The sequence below is a fragment of the Telopea speciosissima genome, chromosome 10 (assembly GCF_018873765.1).
Source record: "Telopea speciosissima isolate NSW1024214 ecotype Mountain lineage chromosome 10, Tspe_v1, whole genome shotgun sequence".
Lineage (NCBI taxonomy): Eukaryota > Viridiplantae > Streptophyta > Magnoliopsida > Proteales > Proteaceae > Telopea > Telopea speciosissima.
The window spans coordinates 40,661,405-40,688,051 of NC_057925.1; the positions used below are offsets into that span (position 1 = coordinate 40,661,405).

The 26,647-nt window shown below is 39.9% G+C and overlaps 1 protein-coding gene across 1 annotated transcript in view; it reads left to right on the forward strand.

The window, feature by feature from the left end:
• The window catches only part of LOC122642597 (DNA-directed RNA polymerase I subunit 1), a 72,280-nt gene that overhangs the window by 31,318 nt on the left and 14,315 nt on the right, over positions 1–26,647 (forward strand). Inside the window, exons 14-18 of the mRNA XM_043836112.1 lie at positions 74–215; positions 6,162–6,367; positions 19,021–19,223; positions 25,548–25,746; positions 25,836–26,116. Coding sequence (XP_043692047.1) covers positions 74–215; positions 6,162–6,367; positions 19,021–19,223; positions 25,548–25,746; positions 25,836–26,116 — 1,031 coding nt within the window. The remainder of the gene's footprint in view (positions 1–73; positions 216–6,161; positions 6,368–19,020; positions 19,224–25,547; positions 25,747–25,835; positions 26,117–26,647) is intronic.

Consider the following 26,647-nt stretch of genomic DNA (forward strand, 5'->3'; position numbering starts at 1 on the left):
CAAACTTTAAATTGATTCATTATGGATAATCTGCCTGGTGTTTAAGTAGTAGCGTTTAACGGTTATGATTCAGATGTATGGGTTCACATGCGGGGTCGACGATCTTCTTATACTACAGCATTATGACATGAGAAGGAGCAGAGAACTTGAAGAAAGTGAAAAAATTGGTGAAGAGGTCCATTATCAGTTCATTGGTTGCAAGGATCAAGATAAAGGTATGTTTCTATCACCACTCTCCTTGAATTAAAGAAGGGTGTCTGTAGTGTCCTCTGTAGTCAATGAAATAGTCAAGGTGTTGTATTGCACCCATTAAACAGCTTATGCTGTGACCACATGATTGGAATATCCTGTTAACTATTATATGCCTTTAGAATAGGGCTTAGAAAACCGAAAAAACATCTGTAATTTTCACTTTGGAACTCTCTCGGAGAAAATAGAGTTTATGGCTTATGCTAGGTTTTCATTTCCGCCAAACAAATAAGCACAATTAAAAATAAATTTCAGATTGTTGACCAGTAGTCCTGTTGTGTGAAATCTGATGCCTGCCCATACTCACCATCCATTTAGAAGAGACAAAGTACGCTGAAGGTACCTCTTTCTGATGACTTCAATACTGACAGTGTTGGATATTGTTGGAAGTCAATTTAGAATGTACATAAATTGTGTCGTTAGACATCTGTGTCCAGGTTTGTATGTATAAATTTCTATGAAAATCACCTTGTCATTGGTAGTTTGGTACAATGTCTTTAGGAATTACAGCGATAACTGTCTGCCCTAGCGGTGTTAAATGGTTGATGGTTCCTTCTAGTCATATTTAACGGCGTTCATCTTCTTTGGAATGTAAGATCTTGTGTAAACATATCTTGAACTGTTCCAGCAACAAAGTTGAAGTACAGACTTCCTAGGTGATCCACTCAACAGCAAGGGCAATGAGAGTTCTGTTGAGATCAACTAAGACAAGTTTATGGTGGCCAATTGCGATAATTTAGTTCAAACCACACACAGGTTTCGCTGCCAGTTTTTGTTGGAGAAAATCATGGTTTGCTGGAGCTTTTGAATCAAGGCACTATTTGATGCAAGAAACTCTCTGTTAAAGATACGAGGAAGTTAGTTGAAGAAGGCTTTTCGGAACCAATGAATATAAAGAGCTGCAGCTTGGCAGCGGCAGAGGAAAAGGAACAGAAAGTTTTTTTTTTGGTTGTGTGTTGGCTATAGGTGTATATTGTAGGATGCTGGTGGTTGCTGTGGCTGGAGTTCATTCTCATGGGGAAATGTTTAATGTGCTGCTTGTTATCTCTCGTCTCTGTGTGTGTATATTTCTTTTCTTTGTTCTACTGCTAAAATATTTTTTTCTATTGTTGCCTGTCCCCCCAAAAAAAAATGGAAAGGGGGGGAGGGGAGACTTGGATCAGTTCTAGAATGATGAGAAACAAGTATATGCAAAGAAACATCCCCAATCCATCCTGGGGAAACTGCTGAAAGGTTGGTTAAATCTGAAGTTTGTCATTAGCTTCTTGCTAACTTTGGGTAGTCTGGTAGTCATAGACTCATAGTTGTCAAGGCGTTGCCTAGGCATTCAGGCGCTTTGGTCGACTTGGGTGCCTTGGTCGCCTACTTTGTGTCGCCTTAATTTTTTGCCCTCTCCAATGCCTTGGGCCGCCTAACCGCCGTGACAACTGTGCTGGTAGTAGGTTCATGCATCTTTAGACATAACATGGAGTCAGATTGTTAAGTTTCTCTTTTGGGGTAAGTTGGAAGTGTCTAGTGGTCTAGTATTTGATTCCCATATGTAATCTGTTTGCATTCACATTCAAGCGTTTTGTTGTATAATAAAATATTTACAACATGTTGGTTGTTACAAATTCTCTACACTTTCTTGTAAAATTCAAAGTGTAATAGTTTCTCTACGCTTATGGTTAAATGTTAAGAGTGTAGGACAGTAATCGAGTACAAGTAATGCATTTGCCGGCCCCCAGGAGGAGTGGTTTCTCTATGTTAGAGGTGAAATGTTAAAGAGTAAAGGCTGTAAGCCTGTAACGCAATGCAAGTAATTCTTTCGTTGGGCGTGTCGGATCTAACCTTCAGCATTTTCTGATGAAGTGGCTGCCCTCAGTTTCAAACCTGCCTCTTCATACTGGCGGGCTGAGTTTTCTACCATTACACCAGGCAACAGTCCCTGACACAAGAGTACATGATACCCAATTGAGTACCTCATATTTTTTTGGTTGGGCAGGTTATGGGTTTGTTTATCTCATACTTGACAGTTGGACTTGATGAGAGCTTCTCTAGTGGATATAAGTAGGTTTAGATCTGGGCATACATATCCTACCTGATCTGAAATTTACCTGCTGACATCCTTATTTCTAGACAGCCTCTCCTCTGATGCCTTTTGAAGACAACTTGGGGCCATTGGTGGTGATAGACTAGTCAAGAATTTCATTTGGGTTGATTAGTACGTGAAAGCAATACGTGAAGTATCGCTATCGGGTAGCGTCTCCGAAAGCTGGTTTCAATAGACATCTCGGAGATGTATTGGAGAGATGCTAGATATGCTTATGAAGTTATGATACATGCAAAACCTGTGTTTTATGCATTGTGAACCATAACTAGGCTTAAATAACATACTTTTCAAGGCGTCGTCAGTGTGGGTTTTTTGATCGAGGCAACAATACATCTTACTTGAAGCTGGAAAAGCAACCACCTTGGTTACCTAGGTGTTGCCTTTGCCCACCTTGTGGCCTGGGCAGGCGCCATATTGTACAGTATGCTATTTTTTATTTTTCTATTATATTAAATAAGTTCTGTTCTAACCCTATTATTGGTTTGTATAGGCCAATATTATTCAACTGCATCATATAAAATTCTTGAGTATATAGTTGATGACCTCTACTGTTGTTCCATTGCAATTTACTTATGTTATTGGACATACCAATTCATAGAGGAACATATGATGAATGTGGTTATGTTGTATAAGTTTTTTGACACTTCGCGTTTATTTATGCTTTGTTTTTTTTTTGTTTTTTTTTTTTTGAATATGATTATATTATGTCTTATGCTTTGTTAATTATATGTTGGTTTTCTCATATTAGGGCATTATTTGCATAAGTATATCATATTGCATTGATATGACTTCTATGTGATTAAAATTTTCATTGGCAAGTGCAATATTATTCCTACTAATAAGTAATAAAAAACAATTGAGCATGAAGATTTGAAAAAGAATATCTATTTGCGTATTAGGCATATTTCGAAAACTTGGTGAAATTACTTATTTTGGTAATTTCGAACTTCTCGAGGTGAAACATCATACGAAACATTGAAATCCAAAATAAACAATGTTTCAACCAAAAATTTCGGTCATTACATTTCAAAACCTCTCTCATTTTGGTCTAAAAAAGCACCGTTTTGACCTGGCCGAGACACTGAATTGAGACGAGTTTTCGAACTATGATATTAGGATACTGGCTTAAGAACCGCTAAAGGTCCAAACCAAGCAAATAATATATAAGTATAAACATGCTACCAAGTATTAAGGTACATAAATTTAGTATGTACACATTTACCATACTACTAGTATTACTCTTGTAGTAACATATTAAACAAACCTGAAGTTAATGTAGTCCTAGATTGGTAGAAGACCAACTAGGAGCCAGTAAACCAGGTTCTGTTATGAACAGGTGAATCGGGTAGGTCAAAAATAGGTTTTTGGTGAAATTAGGGTTAGGGTTTAATGTATGAGTTATGTCAAGTTGAGGTAGGGGAGTCTAACAGTGAAGGTCTTGAGATGTTTTGATGGAGTTTGGTATGTAAACTTGAATGGGCTGCAAGGTTAGGGATAGGGTTTCAGGTTTTTGAAAAGAGGAAAAGATGGATTTTTAGGGTTTATGATGGTCAGATGAGGGAGCAACTTGGATCGAGTTTTCCTTATGGTGAGAGGAGAGTTCGATCCAAAACAGGAGGGATTTTATTTGCTGGTTTGGTCTGGGCAGAATTTAGGTATTGGGAAAAGTGAAAACAAAAAAGGGGAATGTTAGGGTTTGGTGGTTTAGAGGATTAGAAGAAGAAAGGTCGGGGATGGGATGATTCAAACTTACTTTAGTTGCAGAATTTCCTTGGCAGCAGCTTGCTTGAATGTAAAACTTGAATAAAAATCAAAACTTGAAAGTAAATCTTTGAAGGAACCACCTGGGCTTCATACTGCAAGGTGTTGATTGGATCAAATGCCCATCCCATCAACAAACCACCCGGACCTCCCACCGCAAGGTGTCAATCGTATCAAACACCGATCCCACCAGCCTTGATCAAACACGAGACAAAAATCTTCCATGGAGAAGAAGAGCAGCAAAAGCTTTTCATTAATATCAAAATTCTTTACAACCTTATATAAAAGCCTAAAAAATAGGCTCCTACACTAAAAGGGAAAGGCCTAACCCAATCCTTAACCTATTAGGTAACTTAAACTGATTACCCTCTTTTCTTTTCTCGCTTATAAGTAAGGGGAACTAGAGGTGATAAAGAAAGAAAGGAATGGAGCAGAGGCAGAGAAGACAGGGCTATTGCAGTGGCAGCTATGGGGATTCCTCCTACCACAGAAAGCTAGATGCCAAGGGGGTCTATCCTAAGCTCCAACTCAAGTGAAAGGTGCTCGGAAAAAGTCCCAAAAATGGGAACTGGACTGTTTTTGGCAATATTCATTCTCAAATGAGGATTGAAGAGAACAATATTGTGGGACTTTAAATCTCCCTTCAACAGAAGTGGTCTGATTCTACTCTCCCTGATCTCAAGATTGCCAATCAAAACCTTAACTCTCTTCTTAGAAGAAAACTGAAATAGACTCAAAACAGAGTTCTAATCCAGCCCCACTAAACATTTAAATGAAAACTTACTAAAATTACTTAAATTAAACCATTGGTTGAACCGGTTCAATTTATGAACAAAAACACCAAAATAAAACTAGGTGTGTAACTAAAACAACTAATCCTGTATGCAGCCTAATTATCCATATTTTAGGCCCATAAAAGTGGCCTATTACATAGAAAACCCATGCGATCAAAGGCCCCCAACATGTATATAACCCAACCCTAGATTTATTTTTAAGCAAACAAGCCCTATTTGGTGATGAATCTGCATCAGTAGTATGTAACTATTAATAATAAGTACTTAACAATAAACATAGTCATAGATAGATTACAAATCATTCAAGATGATCTAAATCAAGGTCAGTTTTTGAGTTAAGATTTGATACTTGACAAAAATAAGCAAAAAAATTAAGATTTGAGTGGAAAAAATATTAATTTTTTTAACATACATCAACCGCCAGTTTGACGTTCAATATCCGCTTTGATGAGCTCTAATGCGGAGTAAGAAGTTTTCTTTGCAGCCTATGTATCGTATGTATCAGTCAGTATCAATACCATATTGTTCTGTATCAGTTCTGTACACAAAAAAGTTGTTTACATAATTTGTTATCGGTTCTGTATCAGATCCACATGGCCAATCTCGATATATATCAGCTGTATCGGTCCGTATTGTATCTGTACTTGATATCATGGGTGAAAGCTCTTATGACTTAAATCAAGTTTGGGAGTTGGATAATTAAAACTTGAATCCGAGTTTGGGAGGTGGAGTGGACTACTGTTTTCTGATTATTTCTTCTCTAGATCTGCTTTATTCCTTCAACTACATCCTGATTTCATTTTCCTCTGTCCTGGATTTCTATTTTGTTTCTTCTCTAATATTATCTAAATCAGTTGTTTCTGTTTGGTTCATTTAGTCCTTTGAACAGTGCTTTTAATTCCTCATGTATTGATTCCTCTGTGATTTCTATTCACTGCAAGGGAACATTCATTGTATCCTGTCATGGTACAGTAGTGATTTTACAGGTATTTTGGTTCTGTGGAACCCCTATAATATTTGGAGATTAGTGTACCTAATTAGAATTGGATTTTTCCCCCTTCTATTTGGGCCTTGCATTATTGTTCCTCTTCCTATGCCATTGTTGTTTCGTATGATATATATTGATTACTGCTTTGTATTAGAAGGCTCTTGTGCACACAGCATTGTTTTTTAAACATTCAATTGGAGCCACGGCTATATTTGTGATGTTTAAATCATTGTATTGTTCTATTTCTCACAGTTACATCTATTTGTTGCTTTCATAGATCCTACGGAACTGCAAATGGAGATAGAAAAAGTTATACGCAGTAATGGAGAATCTGCAGTGGCACGCTTGGATAGGATGATGTCTAGTGCTCTGAACAAATTGACTTCCAAGGTTAACAATATGTTATTCCCTGCAGGGTTACTAAAACCCTTCCCTAGGAACTGCCTTTCTCTGATGACTACTACTGGTGCTAAAGGTGGTTTGGTAAGTAGATGGTGTACCTTTTCTTTTATCTTCTATATTGCAATTCTGCATGTCAGTCTTAGTGGGTCATTTGATCAGACATCTGTTTAGCTCAAATTTGGAATAGTTCATGCTCATTATAGCTGATAAATTATTGCATATTGTGAGTTTTTCAATAAACATGCATATGTATACTGTTCTCTTTGTTCCATTCCTTCTGAGTATATTTACCCATGGACATTTACGTTTCATCCATCAATAATGGATGCAGTTGCGTATTATGTTCATGTCTTGAAGAATTGAATTAGGAGGACTATTTGGGGACAAAGGACTCTAGATATACTAAGATCTAATCACTTGACTTCTCTTTTTTTGGAGTGGGGGAGGGGGATGGGAAGGTGGGGTTAGGGACCGTAAACAGTTAAAAACTAGTCTATGGCCTGGGGGGGGGGGGAGAACTTCGATATCACTTCATCACCAGTCCGTTGTCCAGAATTTTGCCTCAGTACTAGAACCCACTGATGTGGAACCTGGGTCAAAATAACATATTGGGTTCGCTATGGGCACACTCAATTCAACAAAAATCCAATTACTATAGGGGAATGGAAACTTGTAAATAACCAGATTGTTGAAGGGGCAACTTGGTAGCTAAATAGGGGAGTGGACAAAAGAGGAAATAGTATTTATTGATCAAGGGCAGAGTAGGCAATAATCCAAATAAAAGGACAGGCAATAATCGAGAATAAAGGGAAAGGTAATATCGAAAATGAGAAGAAAAAGAATAAGTAAGAAGAAACGAAAGAAGAGTTCATCTTTCCATGAGCCTCCTCAATAAGTAGATAGCTTCTATTGTGGATCTACCTGACTGAATGCCAAATTGGTTCACTGAGATATGAGTCTCTCTTCTCAAACGGGCTTCGATAACCTTCTTCAAAGTTTCATAGTCTGATTCATTAGCTTTATATTTCTATAGATTGCAGCTTTGGATATCAAATTTATTTTTGTAGGTTGGGACTGCAATGCTTTTCCTGCATTCATCCAACATCTTCCTTGTGTCCATAATCCTGTTAAATAGATTGGTTAACCAATATATCCCACAACTTCTTAAGGTTTTCCACACTTCTATTGGAATCTCATCTAGGCCTGATGTCTTGCTTGTTTTGGTCCTTGTTAAGGCTTCTTTAACTTCTGTTACACTTAATCTCTCGTACATATCTATGATGCGTGGAGTCTTGTTGAATAATGTAATTGTTCGAGTCGTTTCCACTCCACCTATCTCCATTTAGTAGGTCACAAATATACTCATCCCATCTCTTCACAATGTCCATCACCTCCGTGATACACATCACCTAATCGAAATCTCTACTCTTCCTTTCTCTCACCTTAGCGATCTTATATATTGCCTTTTCTCCTTCTTTTGTGTTTAGGTTGATATAGAGATCCTTATATTTCTTTGCATTCGTAGCTTTGTTTTTGGCATCATTATACTTCTTTTTATCATTTGTTTGTTTAGTTCTTTGCCATGTCTTAAAGCAATCTTCCTTGGTCTTAATGGCTGCTTGGACCTTGTCGTTCCACTACCAAGTCTCCCTGGGGCCTTGACTACTACCTTTTGCTTCCCCTAGTACATCTTTGGCAACCTTCTTAAAACAAGTCATCATCTCGTTTCACATCACATTGGTGTCTCCCTCAAAGTTCCACTTTCCTTGTTTATCCACATTATGAGTAAATGTCCTTACAGACTCATCTTTTAATCTCCACCACCTTATCTTAGGGTACAGAGGTCACCTCCATTGTATAATCTATTCATCCTGGCCAAAACCTTGCATTAAATCATCCATGTGTTCCCAATATTGATAATTTCCTCCTCCAATATCAGTTTGATGGATATAATCCTGTCTCCCACTCTTTTGACCTTTACTACATCGTTCTTTAGATCGTTGTCCACAATTATGCCCACTCTACTTCTGTTACTAAGATCTCCCAAATACCAAAGTTTGAAGTCATCCAACACCTTAGCTTTGTTGCCCTTCCATCTTGTCTTTTGGATACATGCAATATTTATCCATTGGTTCCTCATCACAGCTAACAACTCCAGGCTCTTACCCGTCAAGGATCCAATGTTCTCTGAATGGCTTTAATAAGGCCATTCTTTATGATATCCCAGGCAGCTAAAAAGAAACCCATGTTGAAACCATCTGGGCTAGGGGCTCCATTCACTTTGAGAGATCGAATAGCAGCCTCAATTTCAGCTTCATGAAGAATAGCCCAAAGAGAAGGAAGCAGCTCATTGGGGATGAACTTGTTGAGAAAGTTATTAGGGAAAGGGCTAGGATCATCTAGAGAGCCATTGAAAATATCCTTGAAGTGGTTTGCAGCCATGTCTTTAATGTCTTTGACTCTTGGTAACAGTAGAGCCATCAAGGGCCCTTAGCAGGAGAATGTAATTTGCATTTGTCGTAGGTTTTATGGAACGATGAAAATAGGCTGTATTAGAGTCACCTAATTCCTGGCACTGGATCCTAGACTTCTGCTTGAAGCTTTCTTCTTGGGAGAGCAGGGAAGTGAGCTCAAGGGAAATCACTTTTGCTTCTGCAGCCAAGGGGGCATTGAGGATATCAGATTGAAGCTGCAACTGAATAGCAGAAAGCTTGTCCTTGCAATTCAAAACCTGCTGAGTGATATTACCAAAAGAGTTAAGAGTTCCAAATTTTTGAGGGCATCCCTGACATTGTGGAGCTTCCTTGCAAAAGCAGCAAAATGCGAGGAAAAAGCATGGACAGGGTTTTCCCAAGCTTCCCGGACAGTGGGTAAAAAGGTAGAATGGGATGGCCACATGTCAAAGTATTTGAAGGGATTTGGGCCAAATGAAATGTAGGGTCAGATGGCTAGAGTGATAGGACAATGATCAGAAATTCAAGGTGTGTCAAAGGTGGTATGAGAGGATGGGAAAGAAGAAAGCCAGACTTCATTTACCAGTATTCCGTCCAACTTGCAAGTAATGCGAGTGCTGCCAGCTCTTTTGTTGTTCCAACTTCCGAGTGTATGATGGGCCAGTCCATCTAAGGTCATTTACCCCAATGTCTTCAATACAATCATTGAAAGAGTTCATAGCATCCATGTCTAAATGATTTCCCCCCCAGTTTCTCATGGCTGTATCTTATGACATTAAAGTCTCCACCAAGCCCCCAAGGGGCAGTTCTGATCTGAATTGCAATGGAACGCAAATCAGCCCAAAGAGAGAGCCTTTGAGTAGAACAATTAAAGGCATAGGTCACAGTGAAGAGAAAATTAGATTGAGTAAGGTTGTCAAAGAAGTTAGGGTGCGTGAATTGGGGAGAAGAGGAAATGAGAGAGATATTGTATTTACAAGGGTCCCATAAGACCCAGATTCGGCCATTTGGGTGGTGGAAGTAATTGGAGAGAAGGGGCCAACCAGGGGCAATGGAAGGTAAGATACGAGAGGAGTTAGGCTCTTTAATGTGAGTTTCTAACATGCAACAAAAGCTTGCATAAAATAGCTTAATCTGGGATCTAACAACATAATGCTTAGAAGGGAATTGAGCCCCCTAGTGTTCCAGAAGACACCTTGATTCATTTGAACAGCGGGGGGAGAGGGCTGAGAGGAGCTTCGGTGCCAGTGATGGTAAGAGCAAGCAAGGGAAGGGCTAGCTGGAGGGGCAGGGAAAGAGGAGATCATAGGGTCGAAAGGAGAGTTGGCTGGAGGTAGGGGATATTTCAGAGAAGATGGGTGAAGAGAGGAGAGACTGGTTTTTGGGTTAGGAGGGTGAAGAGTGCCTCAGGTAATATGGCCTCCAATGGATATAACCTGAGAACCTGGAAGAATAGAAGAAGTAATTTTAGAGGGGCCAGGTTGCCAAGTATCGCGTGGTATGGGACCAAGAAGCGAAGAGTTTCACAAATGTGTGGGGGCCGGGTGGAGTTGAGAGAAGAGTTAGTTTGGGATATGGGGTTAAGAGAAACAGACTCCAAAAGAGAAAAAGGCAAAGTACCTTTTGGAGTCATAGTCGAGAGAGGTGGTCACAGAGAGGCCGACACTTCGAGGAGATGGTCGTCAAAGCAAGAGGAGCTCAGCTAGTTTAGCTGCAAGTGCGGCAAAACAAGTCTGGGAGTAGGAGATCCTCCGCCAGAGAAACTAGTAAGGGAAGATTCACAAGGAGGATTTGCCGACATGCACGATCAACTGCGATGAGAGACCTGGAACTAGAGCACCTTGGGGTAGGCAAAGCATCGAACTCTTCAGTAGGGGAAATTACATAAAATCTGTTGTTTCCAACGTGTAAATACCCATGTTTCAGAGCAGTGTCCCTTGGAGAAGCAGCGGCAAGAGAAGCTTTCCGGCGATGGATCCAGTGCTTAACCCTGGTTTTTGTCCTACCACGGAGGGGAGAGGTCCTCAACGAGAAGAGCTCGAGACAGAGGAGGCTGCATTTCATGTTTATTAGCAGAGGAGCTGGGACCAGGGTTCAAGTTCTTTGGAGCACAGAGGCTTGAGTCATGGCTAAAAGACTTGTACACCAGGCAGTGATGAGGTTTCTAGTCATAATGAACCTCTTGATCGAAGCAATAGTTATTGCCTTCATGCACCGTGATAAATGAAGGAAGAGGAACAACAGCTAAGACTTCAATACAGATTCTTGCAAATGCTAATAGATTTTTCCTGAAGGTTCTGAGATCATAAAAGAGAGGGGTACCCAAAACAGAGCCTACGATGCTTAGAGCATCGGTGTACCAGTAGTGGAGAGGAAGATTCGGAAGTGAGACCCAAAGAGGAATCGAAGAAAGATTGACTCATCGGAGCTGGAGCTGAAGGAAGATGGGCTTTTATCCCACTTACCACAGTCCGCTCTTAAGGGCACGAATCTTGTTAAGCTCCACCGAAAATTTAAATATGAAGAACCCATTATCCAGTGAACAAATCTCGAGATTCCCCTGAGGACACCATTGCTTGATGAGCGAGAGCTTGACAGTGTGGAAGGAAGGGAGGCCTGGAACCTAGGAAATTACCTACCAAACAATTTTCCCAGAGTTTTGCTTCGTCTTCAAGAAAGCCTGGAGGGTAAAGCGCAACTTTGGAGGAACCAATAGTGGATGGGGCAACAAAGTGAAGGGGGAGTTGTTGGAATATGTATTACAGAGTACCGTGGGGGTATTCTGGTTTTTTTGGGGTAGTTTTTTTCTTCTTATATTATTAAGTGTAAGTGGGCTATGTGGGTTTTAGTCCCACATCGCCTAGTTTAGTCTCTTTCTAATTTCCCCTCTATTATAAATGGAGGGGCTTACCTATCAATGAATACAACACATTATTTTCTCTCATTCTCTCTTTCTAACCCAGATTCTGCCAACATGGTAGAGCAGGTCTGATCTAGGTTGGAAAGAAAGGAAAAACCCACCTTCTCCAGTTCTCCCACCTTTCTCTCTCTCTCTTGGCTTCTCCTGTTTTTTTCCTCATCCTTGTAAGGGGGCAGCACAAATGAGTTAATCAAAGCATCCAATGATTTAGTTGCTGCCCTCCTCCCATACTACCTTTTTTTATTAAAAATTCTGTTTGAAATCTACTGGATCCATATCTGCGATATTAGAGCTTTCCAGAATTTTTCGGAGATCTGATTTCTATCACTAAAGATGGTTGATCCTCCATTGTTGGAGACTCCTATGCACCCTTTTCCAGCCCCTTTCTACCCTATCCCATTGTCCTCCTTCCCTATTTTCTTTTTCTCCATCATTCATTAACCTTTCCAGCCCCTACCCCAATCGATCTCTTGTCAGAGTTTTTCTTTCAAAACCCTGACTCCAATCGATTTTGGCTTTTCCTTTTTCAGATGAAGCTAATCGTTTGGGGGTGATTCCTTATTACTACAAGCCCTACTCGACCTAAGTTTGTACCCTTTCTGATGACTGGATTTGTTTCTATAGCAAAAATTCCTTAACCTGCAAATTTGGTTACCTGCAAAAGACTCTGACTTTCAGGTTTCAGTTTTTGCTAATTTTGGAGGGCTGATTACTCCCACTTCAAGGACCAAGCGACCTCAATATTGCACCTATCCAAGTTTTTTGAAGACCCCTACCCCAATCGATCTCTTGTTTTCAAGGTTTTCCAAAACCCTGATAAAAATCGATTTGGGCTAGGTATGTTTGCTGCTGTTCGAGTGCTTTGGAGGTGGTTCTAACATTAAAAGAGAACTCTCCTTCATCAGTACAAGGCTTGAAGAAGGTCCTTTATGCTGGTGTAGTGCTGTAATGCTTCCCTACCCTACTTCTGCGATTTTTTGGAGTCTCTCCCCTTTGAAGATCAGGTCTCACTCTTACTGGAGATTGATTGTTCACCTTGGAGGTTCCATTCTAGCAACCTTGGTCAGCATCTATTACATGTCTACATCAGCAATTACAGCCCCCTTTCCCTAAATCGATCTCAATTTCAAGGTTTTATAAAACCCTGACAACAATCGATTTTAGGGTTAGGGTTTTTCCTATCAAGCTCATATTTTGAACAGAGTCTTATACATATCAGAGGAGTATGCAACCAATATTTCAGCATCATTCATCAGTTAATTTTGGAAAAAATTCAGGTTCATTCTTATGGCTCGATTTTTCCAATTATCGACCTATTTTCCTTGTTCTTATGTGGCTGGCTGCTTCAACTACTTATTGGATCTACTGAGTGATTATCTTATATTTGCTGGTTCTATTGAGCTTTACTACCTACCTTGCTGGTTCTATTGATCGGTTTCTATAAGCATGACTGGTTGACATGTTACTTCTGCCCTATTATTGAGACTGAGTATCCTACTATTGGAGATCGAATTTCTTTCATTACTGAAGACTCGAATCTATTACCCTGGAGATCAGCTTATTTGGGATTACAACAGTGTGTTCCAAGGTTATTGGGTGCAACTACGAACCTCTTCAGTAATGTGAAGCTTTTTTGGTTCATATCCGGCTTACTTTGAGAGCTTGATCCTAGCCTTATTCACTAATTCAGATCTGATCCAGGTTTTTTGTTGAAGCTTCTTACATCCATTGCTGTCCAGATATCTTCGTCAATTCTATTTAGCGTGTGGGAGTTTATAGTTTAGAATTTTGCACACTGGTTCTTCCTTGTATGAAGATTGACAAGTTTTTGAAGAATGGTGCCTTCTCCTTCTAAAAAATCAGACCTGTTTTTTTATAATTCAGATCTGATCATTGGAGATTGGTGTTTTGGAATTAGTTTGATCGATTGAAAAAGGTTAAAGATTACTGTGTTGCATTGTTTTTGTCCATGGTTCATTATCCCATTGCTCTTTTCACTTCACCACCTCCCAAAACATACCTTTGGCATATACCCATAACCCCTTTGGAAGTTAATGGTATTCTCTAATTTGCCATTTCTTCCTTTTCTATTACCGTTAGCACCTCTTGGAAAATCTGGAATATTTTGTTTTTGCCCTATCTCTTACATCATCTCTTTTATGTCCACGTGTACTACACATGAAGGGGGGATTATGTACAGTACACCTGCAGACATTGTAGAAGCAGAACTTGCAGACATTGTAGAAGCAGAACTTGCAGGAACACTTGGTGCAAAACATAGAAGATCAGATGTTTCACCATTGCCAATGTGTATCTACTTTGTTATTGGGTTGAGTTTGCTGTAAGGGGAGATTGAAGTATTGAAGTATTGAAGATGTTTGGTTATTGCCTGCCTATATGAGTTTTACAGTTAGGTTGATTTTTTTCACTGCTTGATTCTTTTTTGCTGCTTGATTCATCTGCTTGCTGCCCTAGTTGCTTATCTTCAAAATTATCAGTGAGAGATTCATCACTGGACAGCTATTAAACATTGTTGAAAGTTTGCTGCTCAAGTCTGCTCAGGTTTTAAAGGCCTAGTTTTTTTCAAGTTCTTGAAGGTTTATTTGGGAGCTGCATTCATCTGTCAAGCTGGATTCTGCTACAACTTCATTTTTTTCCTTTTTTTGTTCAAGTTGGGCATTAGTACCTTGTATGCACCAACTTGAGGGGGAGTGTTAGCATTATTAGGAGTTATTTTTTCTTTAGTTCAAGTTGGATCTTCTTTCTTTGCTTATTTGTATAATCCAGCTTGAGGGGGAGTGTTGGAATATGTAATCTAGAATACCATAGGGGTATTCTGGTCTTTTTGGGGTAGTTTTATTCTTCTTATGTTATTAAGTGTTAGTGGGCTATGTGGGTTTTAGTCCCACATCGCCTAGTTTAGTCTCTCTGTAATTTCCCTATAATAGAGGGGCTTACCTATCAATGAATACAACACATTATTTTCTCTCATTCTCTCTTTCTAATCCACGATTCTGCCAACAGGAGGCCATCAACGAGTTAGCTACAGTATTGAATAGGGTGCTCCTTTTGGGAGGAGGAGGCGGCGGCGGCGGCAGCGGTGGGTCAGGTATGGTTGATGGAGAAGCAGGGGGGAGAGAAGGAGGTGGTGGGGGAGGTGACGATGATGGAGGGGAGTGGGAGGTTCTAGGGATGGCAGCATACCCGCAGACAGGTAAGAGGAGAAGGAAATGTAAGCTGAACAGTTAGAAAGGCCAAAGGCTAGAAGGGATCATTGCCGGAGAAGAAGCTCTAGTTCATGCCGGAGAGAGTCTTCTAAAGTCCCAACTGCAAAAGAACTTACTTGTTAAGAAGTATTCCTATGGAAAGTTTTAACTGCTAAGTTATAAAAAGAATTGATTTCCACTGTAAACTTCAGCATGAGCTATTAATCGAAGTGAAAATTAAAGAGGGAGCCAACTACCACACCAGATAGATCAGTTTCAAATATTGAATTAACATTACGGCATTATGCAATCACATCAAATCTGAATTAAGTACAGAAATTCATGCGCCTGTACACTTCTATTTAATCTGAGAATCTTAGCCAAGTTTGTGCTTGCCTTTTGTAGTTCAAAACTCGACCTCAAACCATGGAAAAACTAGTGGGAGATCGATTGCAGTAGGATCAAAAAAATAATGAAGAGCAAAATTGAATAACTGAATGTTATATTTCTCTTTTTTCTTCTACATATGAAAGAAGAACATAAAAGGGTATGGAAGAAGAGGAAGGGGATAGGGGGATAGGTGACTCTGTTCATGTGAATAGTATTTTTGTGTTTTTTTCTTCATATTTCTATCTACATCATCCTATTCCCATCCTGTACGTTGTATATTCACTATTTGAATGGTAACCCTAAAGTGAGGTAGTTGAACATATAGTTATGTTCATAGTTGTCAATGCGGCACTTAGGCATCCGTGCAGACTTTTTGGAGTCTAGGCAATTGTCGCCTTGGTGGTATCAAACCAGGTTTGACCCTTATTTATGCCAATTATCATTTAAGTAAATAAGATATTATTCATAAATAAACAAATACACCCTATTTGAATCAAATAAAAATAGTTAAAAAATAGAATTCCAAAAGGATAAAAAGTCAACCTGATGTAAATAAGTCACTTAGGGTTTATTTTAGTGGAAGTAAACTTTGGGTTGGGCTTTTAATCCCATGGGTTTATTTTGTAATTGGCCAATTTAATGGGCCTAACATATGGGTAGAAAGTAAGCAAACGTGATTTACTTCCTTAGTTTAGTTAGAGTCCTATTTTGAGTTTGTTTTCTTTATTATTTCACTTTCTTAGTCAATTTAGGTTACCTTATTAGTTAGGGGTAGGGTTAGAATTTTTCTTTTTTGTGTCAAAGTCTATTTTTGAGTGTTCTATATAAGTTTTTAAGAGAGGCCAGCATTGAACACGAATTTAATTAGTGAAATGGCTCTAGCCTTTGTTAAAATCCTGAGATAGGTTGGGTGAGATGCCTATTCCCTTCCCCGTCACCTTCCATTGGTTATTGAATCCAAACCCTAATTTTGTTCAAATCGAGTTCAGTAGTGCTACAAGCTGCTGGGACTTCTTTCATCTGATTTCTTGAAGATTATTACATCAAGATCATTGCTTCTTCAACAGGTTACAAATTTGTGGTTTTTTTTTTATTTGTTACTTCAACCAAGGAAATTGTTCCCTCATTTGAGTTTCCATTGTTCTCTTGTTTCCCTTATTTCTTACTTCCCATTGTTCTCTTGTTTCACTTATTCTTACTTCCCATTATTCTCTTATTTTCCTTATTCTTACTTCCCATTGTTCTCTTGGTTCCCTCATTTGGTTTTTTTTCAATGCTCTATTTCTTGTTCTTTGGAGATTTTCTTTTTGATCCTACCTGGGATTAGGCCTATTCAGGTTCTTGTCTTACGTTATAACCCCCTTGTTCAAGAACAAAAACTCGTTTTTTGGAGAGGTTTTTCTTAAGTCTAAACTGCTGCAGTTGCCTTAGCCTGGCTGGACCGGCATGACCCACTTTGGAAGCCCAAACCAAGGACTGGTCCTAAACCGGTTTTCTGTTCTGGCAAGGGTTGGTATTTTAGTTTAGGATACAATATTTGTTTTATTTCTTGGGTAGATTACGTAGGAGCTTAGTTTGTAGTTTCCTTTTGTTAGATGTCTTATTTTGGTAGTTTCCCTTTTGGTTAGTTTCTATTTTATGTAAGGGTATTTTCCTTTAAATTAATGTACTACGATATAAGAGCCAGATTTGAAGATTTGATTAATAGAAGTTATTTGTGAAGCTCAGTGAGAGCGTGTGTGTGAGGAGTTCCCTCTTCCCTTCCCTCCTTTCTCCTAATTCTTCTACTGTTCCCTCTGTGAAGCCCACCATAGCAGACCACCCTTCCTGGTTCTGCATTATAAACATTCCATAAATCTTAATATGGTAAAACATTGCTAAAAACCAAAAGAGTGGTAAAATATTCATTTGTTTTGATATAAAAAAAACTATTTTCATTTAGATCGATTTTGACAGCATTCACGCACACCAAATAATGTTTGACCGGAACTTAACTCCTTCAATATAAATCAAATTTAAGCAATCTTGGATTTGTTGGAAAGTTGGTTTTGTGCTCTACCTATTACAAAAAGTCTTACGTAAAATAAAATCATTTGACCAGTCAAACTTCTTAAAGAATAAGAACAGTATATACCAAATGTGTGACTAGGTATGCCATGAAGATGACCAATTCCAAGAAGAGTATAAACCAAATGAATGCTTTGACTATTTCAAACGTCCAATAGCTTGCTTCTTCAGTTCTGCTGTCTTCTGGTTCTATGTTGATTTTGATGACTTGATGTGGCTTAGTGTTGATTTTTTATTTGATACAAAAGTGTCAAACGGTCTGTTCTGCCCAGTTTCGGTCAGGCTGAATGGGTTTCGATTTGGTAATGAGTGAGACCAAAACCAAACCGTTAAGGAACTTTCGGTCTGGCACGATTTCAGTTTGTTTTGGTTTTTTAGTATCGGGTTAGTGCTGGTTTAAATCAGTTTGTTTTCAGACTTAAAACCATAATGAAATCTTACATTCATAATCTTTAGTGACGAAGGATTTGGTAAAAACACTATAAATCATCTTAACAACCAGTATAGGGAAATTGATGTGATGTGTTCATGTTGTAATCGGAACAAGAGGAATGAATTGTAAGGAAGATAACAAATATTGAAATCAATGGATGAATAAAGTTTGTAGCGAATTCAATGTCACAAATCAAACATGGTTTATCATTATAAGGGAAAGATAACTAGTATTGAAATCAATGGATGAAAGATAACCAATATTGGGATCACAAAATGAACCCTACTATCAAATCATTTATTTAAATGTCCAACTAATTTTGTATGTGAACAAGGAGATCAATGGAAGCATTGTTACATATCACTTCTCCTAATCATAACCTCGTACTCATTGATTTACAACAACTCCCCTTACAACAGAGACAACTCCACAACTGTAAACATTCTTTTCAATTATCATGACTGGACATAATACTAATGTTTCATTGATTTATAATGTCCAAATGAAAATTTCAATAGTTATTTATTGTGAAATGCTTCATATCTTCTGTTTCCTTCCCTCTTGCTTAGGACTGTCTTATTATTGTCTAATAACTGAGGAGTGTTTACAACCCAAGCCAACCCCCACCCCCCCCAAAAAAAATAAAAAATAAAAAAATAAAAAATCAACTAAATAGTGATCCCTTGCATGGTTGTACAACCTTTAGCATGTTTTGCATGAAGGGGCCACCCACTTCCTCAAACTGCAGATCCAAGCTTTTATATTTTTAAAAGAATGTAGATGTTGTTATGTAGAGATGTATCAATATAACAATCAACCTCGGTGAGCCACCATCTCATCTGATAACTGATCCCTGCCACTTGCAGAATTATGGTACATGTTGAGGAAGTTTTTTCTAAGAAAACACCAAATACCCTCTAAATCTCGAATAGCTCTACCGGTTTCTTTGATTAACATATATCATCATTTTATGGTTTTGATGTAGTCTGACAGTTTAGTGAGATTAGGAAGGAATATGAAATTGGCAGCTGCTAACATTGCATACAATTACTACCCCCATTTTATAAGTAAAGTTTTAATAAACCTGTTTTATGTTGGTCATAGTGGTGGTTATTCATTTTTTCTGAATAACACCTGCTACTTCTCCACTTGTTTTAGTATGGTGAAGATGTACCATTCTTAATTCTGAGAATTGTGGTTATCAACTAATGAGCTGGCAATTTTATGTTTCATTGTTTTTCACCAATTTCTTGTGTTTTGAACAGGTTAATTTTACACAAATATCGTCTTTGTTAGGTCAACAAGAGTTAGAAGGTAAACGTGTCCCTCGTATGGTTTCCGGGAAGACCTTACCCTGCTTTCCTCCTTGGGATTGTGCATCTCGCGCTGGAGGTTTTATTAATGATCGTTTCTTGACCGGTCTTCGCCCCCAAGAATATTACTTTCATTGCATGGCTGGTCGTGAAGGGTAAAATCAAATTTTGGTTTCAACCTGTGAACATTTTATTGGATCTCTCTCTCTCTCTCTCTTGCACGCACATCAATGTGCACTTGAACACACTCTTGAACCATCAAGAAAGACTTGACATGAGTTTGTTGTGCACTTTATATCAACAATTGCAAATGAAAAGACAACCAACAAATAACTTTCAGTAAATTATGTACAACTGACTGAATTGAATGACTTCGATGCAACAATAGGTTTGGGTTAGTTTGTGATTTATGGTTGGAAAATGCATGTTGTTACATGGTGAAAATGACACTAACCTGAACAAGTCAAATAGCGCAGCACAAATAAATTGGTCAATAGTAGTTGATTTGTATGGAGCATGCTAAAATTTATAAACATAAATTTGAATGGCTCAAAGTATATAACCTTATGGATTGATCAGTTAATTTGACCTTCACTTGAAGAGTAGACTGGCCTAATTGTTATATGCTTTTGAAGGCTAACCTAATATTTAGTACCAAAAGTCTAATTGTATTGCCAATGCATAAAGTTATGAATTGAATTGTGTTCTAGCAACTGCTTAGAGCTTTTACTCTTATAACTGAGAAAATTTCTTTCCACTATGAGTATTATATTTGAATACAAAAGAGCCTAAAATGAGTTTGTTTGTTTGTGTGTGCGTCTCTCTTTATCGGAAATCTCCGACACCCTGACTGGTGACATTTACACTTGTGACCACATACCATGTGGGATTCATGGATAGACTTGGGTGTGTCCACATGAGAGAGGATCTCATGTGGAAAAAATGGGTGGAAGTGGTGGAAATATGGCCAGGCATGTTGGCATAGAAACACCCCACATATATGATATATTAGACCATACAAAAGTAATTGATGAGTAAAAGGGACTTGAGTTTTATGGTACTTTACATCACTAATGGCTAAAAAAAAAAAAACAGAGCCAACTAATAATTTTTAGCCCATGGAGGAGCAAAACCATCTATCAGTTATCCTAGAATTAATTCCAATCACTCGTCCACAAAATCAGATCAATCAATGCCTTCATATCCCTTTGAATTCAAGGCCTAACTAATGAGAAGTGATGAACTGATCCGCATGTAAAACTTACTGAGAAATTTTATTTTCTTCTTGTCAAAATATTGTGATACACTGGGTTTGTCAGATGAATCTCTGGGAATGGAAAAGTCACAAAACCATGGCTAAACAGGGCAAGCTTGGGCGACTCCAAATTGATAATGGGTTGGCTTCATTCAACGGCTGATGACCGTGGAGACTGGAGATACATGCATTTGATAAGGAAGAGTAGAGCTCTTGGTGTTAATTATGAATTCAGCTTTGTTTAGAGGATGCATTCAGCTAACTAGTACCAATGAAGTGGCAAAATTGGGTTTCTAGGGTCTATTTGTGCTCAAGTCCTTTCCCTGTTGTGTTGTACCTCTGAGGTTCTCCAACCAGCTTTGGTTGGGGCTACTGTTGTTAGATTTTAGCTTCATTTTTCTTCTCCTTTTCATCAATATAATTTGTGACTTATCACACACACACACAGCTTGGGTGTTGAAGAAGGATTAAAACCCACAGTTTATGACCTCCTCCTATCCACTGCCCAAATTGTACAGGGAGTCTTGGAGTACTTGGCTTATAGTTAGCCAGTAGCCACTTAACATTCAAAAATGGGTTTATACTGCTGCTGCTTCTTAAAAACACAGGCTATACCTGTGTGCGAACCTAAACCCTCTTTCCTTTAGTTGTTCTAGGGTTGGTATTTTGTTCACTCTGAGCCTATGCAAACACTTACAACATGAAGGGCCCTTTTCACCATGTCTTCCTTCTTATATACGTGTATCTAGACCTTCAAGTAGCAGCTGATTGATTACTTAATCGACGTGGAACATGTTATTACATCTTTCTATTTCCTGTTATCGAAATTGTAGGATTTAGATTGTTTATACATAGTTTGCAGTAAGTGTTAACAGTCTTCTACTAGTTCTAAAGCTGTTGATCCTTGTTGTACAAATTTGTGCGTGGATTAGTCGTGGGCTTTCCAAATTCTGATCTCTCATTCTACCAACAACTAAGCCGAATCCCTCTCCAACCTAAAAACTCACTGTTGATTAGAAGTCCGCCTGGCACCTTCATATTGTTTTTCAAAGATCAAAATGATTATTATATTTATAGGCACTGTTTATTTTTCTTAAGTACATGTTACATATATTAGATATTTCTATCATCTGTATATTTTTATCTTGTAAAACAAAACCGATGTCAACCTTTGCAGGGACTCTATTATGTCCTTCTCCAACATACATTAGGACTTTTAGTGTACCATATTCCTAGTTGGAACTTGGTGACTCGAATTCTGCTTACTTCCACCGCTCCCTTAAAGCTAGGCAGAATTCGAACTCCATCACCCTCCTCCTTGCCTCTGATGGGACCTCTCTCTCATCACCCTCTGCCATCAAAGAAGCTGCCTCCTCCTTCTTCTCTTCTCTCTTCAACCCCTCCCTCCCTCCCCCCTCCCCTATTCCCCTTAATCTCATCGACAAAGTCATCCCCCCCTCCCTCTCCACTTCCTTCACTGCCATCCCTTCTGATGATGAAATTGCCCAGGCTATCCTTTCCCATAAGTCCAACAAGGCCCCTGACCCTGATGGCTTCAGTATGGGCTTTTTCCTCAGTTGCTGGGACTCCCTTAAAGGAGTGGTCTTCAAAGCCATCCGCAGTTTCTTCTTCCAGCCTGGTCAGCTAGCCCAGATCAACCAAACCTTCATCTACCTCATTCCCAAAAAGGAAGGGGCTACTTCCCTGTCTGACTTTTGGCCGATCTCCCTCTGCAACCTCATCTATAAATTCATTGCCAAGATCCTTGCCAATCGAATCAAGGCGATCATCCCCTCCCTTGTTAGTCCCAACCAGTCGGCCTTCATCTACGGGCGGAGCATTGCAGACAACATCATCCTCTGCTCTGAGATCGTCAGAGGCTTTGATCGAAAATTTCACTCCTCCGCAGCTCTCCTTAAAATCGATCTCCACAAAGCTTTTGACTCCATCAGGTGGGACTTTATCTGTGATGCCCTCTCTCTCATGGGCTTCCCTCCTGTGTTCATTCGCTGGATCTATGCCTGCATTTCCACCCCTTCCTTCTCTGTTCTGGTTAATGGCTCTCCCGCTAGCTTTTTCCGCTCCAAAGTCGGTATCTGCCCAGGCTGTCCCCTCTCACCCTTCCTCTTCTCCCTTGCCCCGGAAGTCCTCTCCAGAAGCCTCCAAACCAAAACCGATCTTCATCTCATCTCCCTTCTCCCTAAATGCAAGCACAACAATCTTTCCCATCTGGCCTTTGCGGATGATCTGATGATTTTCTCTAAGGCAGATCATTCCTCTATCTCGGCAATTATGGACTCGCTTCACCTTTTTGAGTCCCTCTCTGGCCTCCGTGTCAATCTCCTCAAGTCCAAAATCTTTCTCTCTGGTGTCTCTGACTCTACTCGAGAAGCCCTCCGCATCTTAACCGGCTTCTCCATTGGCGCCCTTCCAATTATCTACCTTGGCCTTCCTCTGATTTCAGCCAGGATCTCGAGTCACCATTGTACTCCTATGCTTGACATCATTCGCAAGCGTCTCCAGCTATGGAAAGGCAAGCTTCTTTCTTACGCTGGCAGACTCGAATGCATCCGTTCGGTCCTCCAAGCTACCTACATCTACTGGACCGGCATCTTCCACATTCCTAATTCCACCATCAAGGCGATTGGGCGTATCTTCCGCGCTTTCCTTTGGAAGGGTAGTGATACTCCGAGATTCCTCCACCCTGTTAGCTGGAAGTCTATCTGCCTCCCCAAATCTGAGGGCGGTCTTGGCTTTCGCCGCATTCACCTCCTCAAATCTGACTCCATCTGGACTGTCCCTATCCATGCCAATTCCTCTTGGATCTGGCGCAAGATCCTCCTCCTCCACCCGTTGGCCCTCCGAGCCATCTCCTCTTCCATCGCTGATGGCAACTCCACCTCTCTTTGGCTCGATCTCTGGCACCCTTTAGGGATTCTCTATAATCTTCTTGGCCCTACAGCCATCTACTCCTCTGGCCTCCCCAAGGATGCCCTAGTCTCCTCTCTCATTTCCTCTGGTTCTTGGTCTCCTAACCCCTCCCTCAACCCAACCATTTGCTCTCAATTCTGGGCAACCCTTCCCCCGCTGCTGCAATACTCCCCCCCCCCCCCGTGCGGATAAGGTCGTCTGGCTTCCCTCTCCCTTTGGTATTTTCTCTTCCTCTTTAGCTTGGAACCATTTCAGAGAACCTAGCCCCTCTGTCCCCTGGCACAACCTAGTCTGGTTCAAAGGCCGTATCCCCCGCCACAGCCTAACCGTCTAGAGAGCACCTTAGACTTTGCTTGCCTACCCAAGCCTTCTTTATCCACCGTACCATCCCAGTGCCCCCTTCTTGCAACCTTTGTTGGATTGGCCGTGAAGACATACCTCACCTCGTCTTTGATTGCCCCTTCACTTCCACCATTTGGAAAAAGGCCCCCTCTTCCATTTGGCCGCGTAGCAGAAGGATTAGGTGCTTTGACCGGGAATGGCTTTGGCTCCTCAAAAGCTTTGCAGGGAACTCCATTTGCGACATTACAGGGAAGCTGGTTTTCAGTGCCGCTATTCACCATATCTGGATGGAAAGGAATCTTAGGAGATGGACTTCCAAATCTAGATCCTTCGATGTGATTTGGAAAGCCATCTCCTTTGATGTGTCCACCAAGCTCAGCTGTATCCGTCAGAGGCCAGTTTCGAACACCCAGAGGAACAGACATGTTTTTATTTTTTGGGGCCTTGATACTGCCCTGTCACGGTCCTCCTCCTCTGCGTAGACTGGAGGATCGTCCCCCCCTCCCCCTGTTTTCTTCTTTCTTTTTCTCTCTCCCCCCCCCCCCCCATTTTCTTTCCCTCTTGTACATTGGTTCTTTGGTTCTTTCCCTGCCCCCCCTTGGGGCTCGGTAATATATTCAATTACCAAAAAAAAACAATGGTAACACATAGGTGCCAGCTAGCGCAGCTGGTAAGGGTATCACCACATCCTAGGATTGAATACTGCCTTTACCAGTTTGGGTGGGTAAAGGGGTGTGGGTTTTCTTGTAGTGCCAAAAACAGTGGTAGCACTGCAGAAATATAAAAAGTAAAAAATTGAAGCGCCTACTGTTACTATGCTTTTGCAGTAATCACACAAACTAAATTTTCTCGGCATAAACAACCTTGGCCTGACTGAACCAACTTAACAATAGCTAAAAATAAAACAATCATGAATTAACCCAGCTCGCTGATCCTTTACTGTGATTGGGCTACATCATTCTTTTGATATGGACTATCCATTTATCTTATGCTTAAAAGGAAATGGGTGGAAGTGTTGCTATTTAATTTGGTGGTTTGCTACATGACCTTGGATCCTCTAAACGTTTTTTCTTATAAATGTGAAGAGAAACAATCGTCAACACTCTTTCAAAACTTGAAGCGCTTACGGTTCCATGGTTTCATCTTAACCACACAAGAATTATGTGCAATTAATTTTTATAGTTTCACCGTTGTAGAACGTACTGCTATATGGTTGTGTCTAGCTTTCAGTGTTTATGTTGGTGCAATTGCAGAGGTACTAGAAATTCATCTTAGTTCCCCCCTGCTTCTATTAAACAAAGGATTTAAGAGACCAAGATCCAGGATTAGGTCAGTCCTAACCCATGTTAGATCCTGATCACTCAGTCCTTGACTGATCCTGAAGTAAAATAAGCGATGGCCACCTTGTGAAGCTAAAAGTGGAAAAGGATCAGCCAGCTGATCCTAATACAGTCAACCAATCCATATTTGGGTTCCTTTTTTTTTTGGTAATATATATTTGGGTTCTTTGAATCCTTGGATAAATTTGTACCTGATATTCATGAAATTTTGAAGTTTTTATCCTAACATTAGCCTCATATGCTCTGTTTTCGTTGTTGCTGCAACTATGAGTTTTTTGTGTTGTGTACTTGTGTTGAAAATTTAGAGCATTGAACTCTCAATATGGTGAAAACTTGTGTATTAAAATATTTATTTGGGAGAATAAATCCCAATTTGTGTCGCATTTCTTACATGTTTGGTGTGTTGCTTTATTACCCAAGCAGGCCTCGTCAGTTGTAGCACTTGAATATTTCACATTTTAGAATCTGTTCTCATTTTTGTTATTCAAGTTCATTTTACCACTTCTACGAATTTGAAATCTATACGAATTGGTTGATCAATGAGTTAACTGAAGAATTATCAGCCATTGGTTTATTAAGCGAATCCTCTAACTGATGCTTCTCATCTGTAGTTTGGTGGATACAGCAGTCAAAACTTCTCGTAGTGGATACCTGCAACGTTGCCTTATAAAAACTCTGGAGTGTCTAAAAGTCTGTTATGACCATACTGTTCGAGATGCAGATGGATCTGTTGTCCAATTCAATTATGGGGAAGATGGGGTGGATGCCCATAAAACTAGCTTCATCACAGAATTTAAAGCACTTGCTTCCGTAAGAATATTACTTCTGTTGCGCTAAATATATTGGACTAGAAATCCTTATATCTATGTTTCTTTACTTAAATACCCGACAATTTGCAGAACCAAAGGATTATTCAAGAACGTATCGGTGGTGAACTTGGGAGTGCATCCTTATTTAGATCCAATGGATATATTAAGGAGTTACCAGACGCACTTAAAGCAAAAGCAAAGGATTTCATTTCTTGTCTTTCTGAGAAGGAGAGAGAGGGTCTTCGTCTGATGAAACAGAAGGATTTCATGAAGTTGTTGAAACACAAATACCTCTCAAGTCTTGCTGAGCCTGGAGAACCTGTTGGCGTGATTGCTGCTCAGTCTGTGGGAGAACCTTCAACCCAGATGACGTGAGATACTTTTCCGTTTGTTAAATGCTGATATTCGTTCTATGCATTGTGTGTGTGTTTGTGTAAAGGTTATCTGGTTGGCCAAAAATATCTTCCATGTGGCATGTTGAATGGGCTGAAACTTTGTTGACAGGAGAACCCAAGGTCACCTGCTCACATGTCCATTTGAAGTTGGCCAATTGGCAAAATAAAACCTATGAGATTCTGGGACTACGATGAGCACAGGGCATGGAATTGGAAAGGGTGCATGGAAATACAAGGATGCATGCTGTACAATGGGGGTAGACTAAACAGTTAGTTGTAACTCTTAAATTTGACACGTGGCCAATCCAGACCCATGCCATCTGTACAATGGTGGGATTGCCACACAAGGTTTTAGGTCTCGGTTGTGCCCCTGGTTTCCCCAGGACATGAAACCAAGTTCTGCCAAGATCTCAGCGAGTTCTTGGCGAGTTTGTGTATTTTTTCCCATCTTCACTCGGTGGTGGGTTTTGATGGCCATATGCCCAAGATAGGTCCCGAAACTTGACA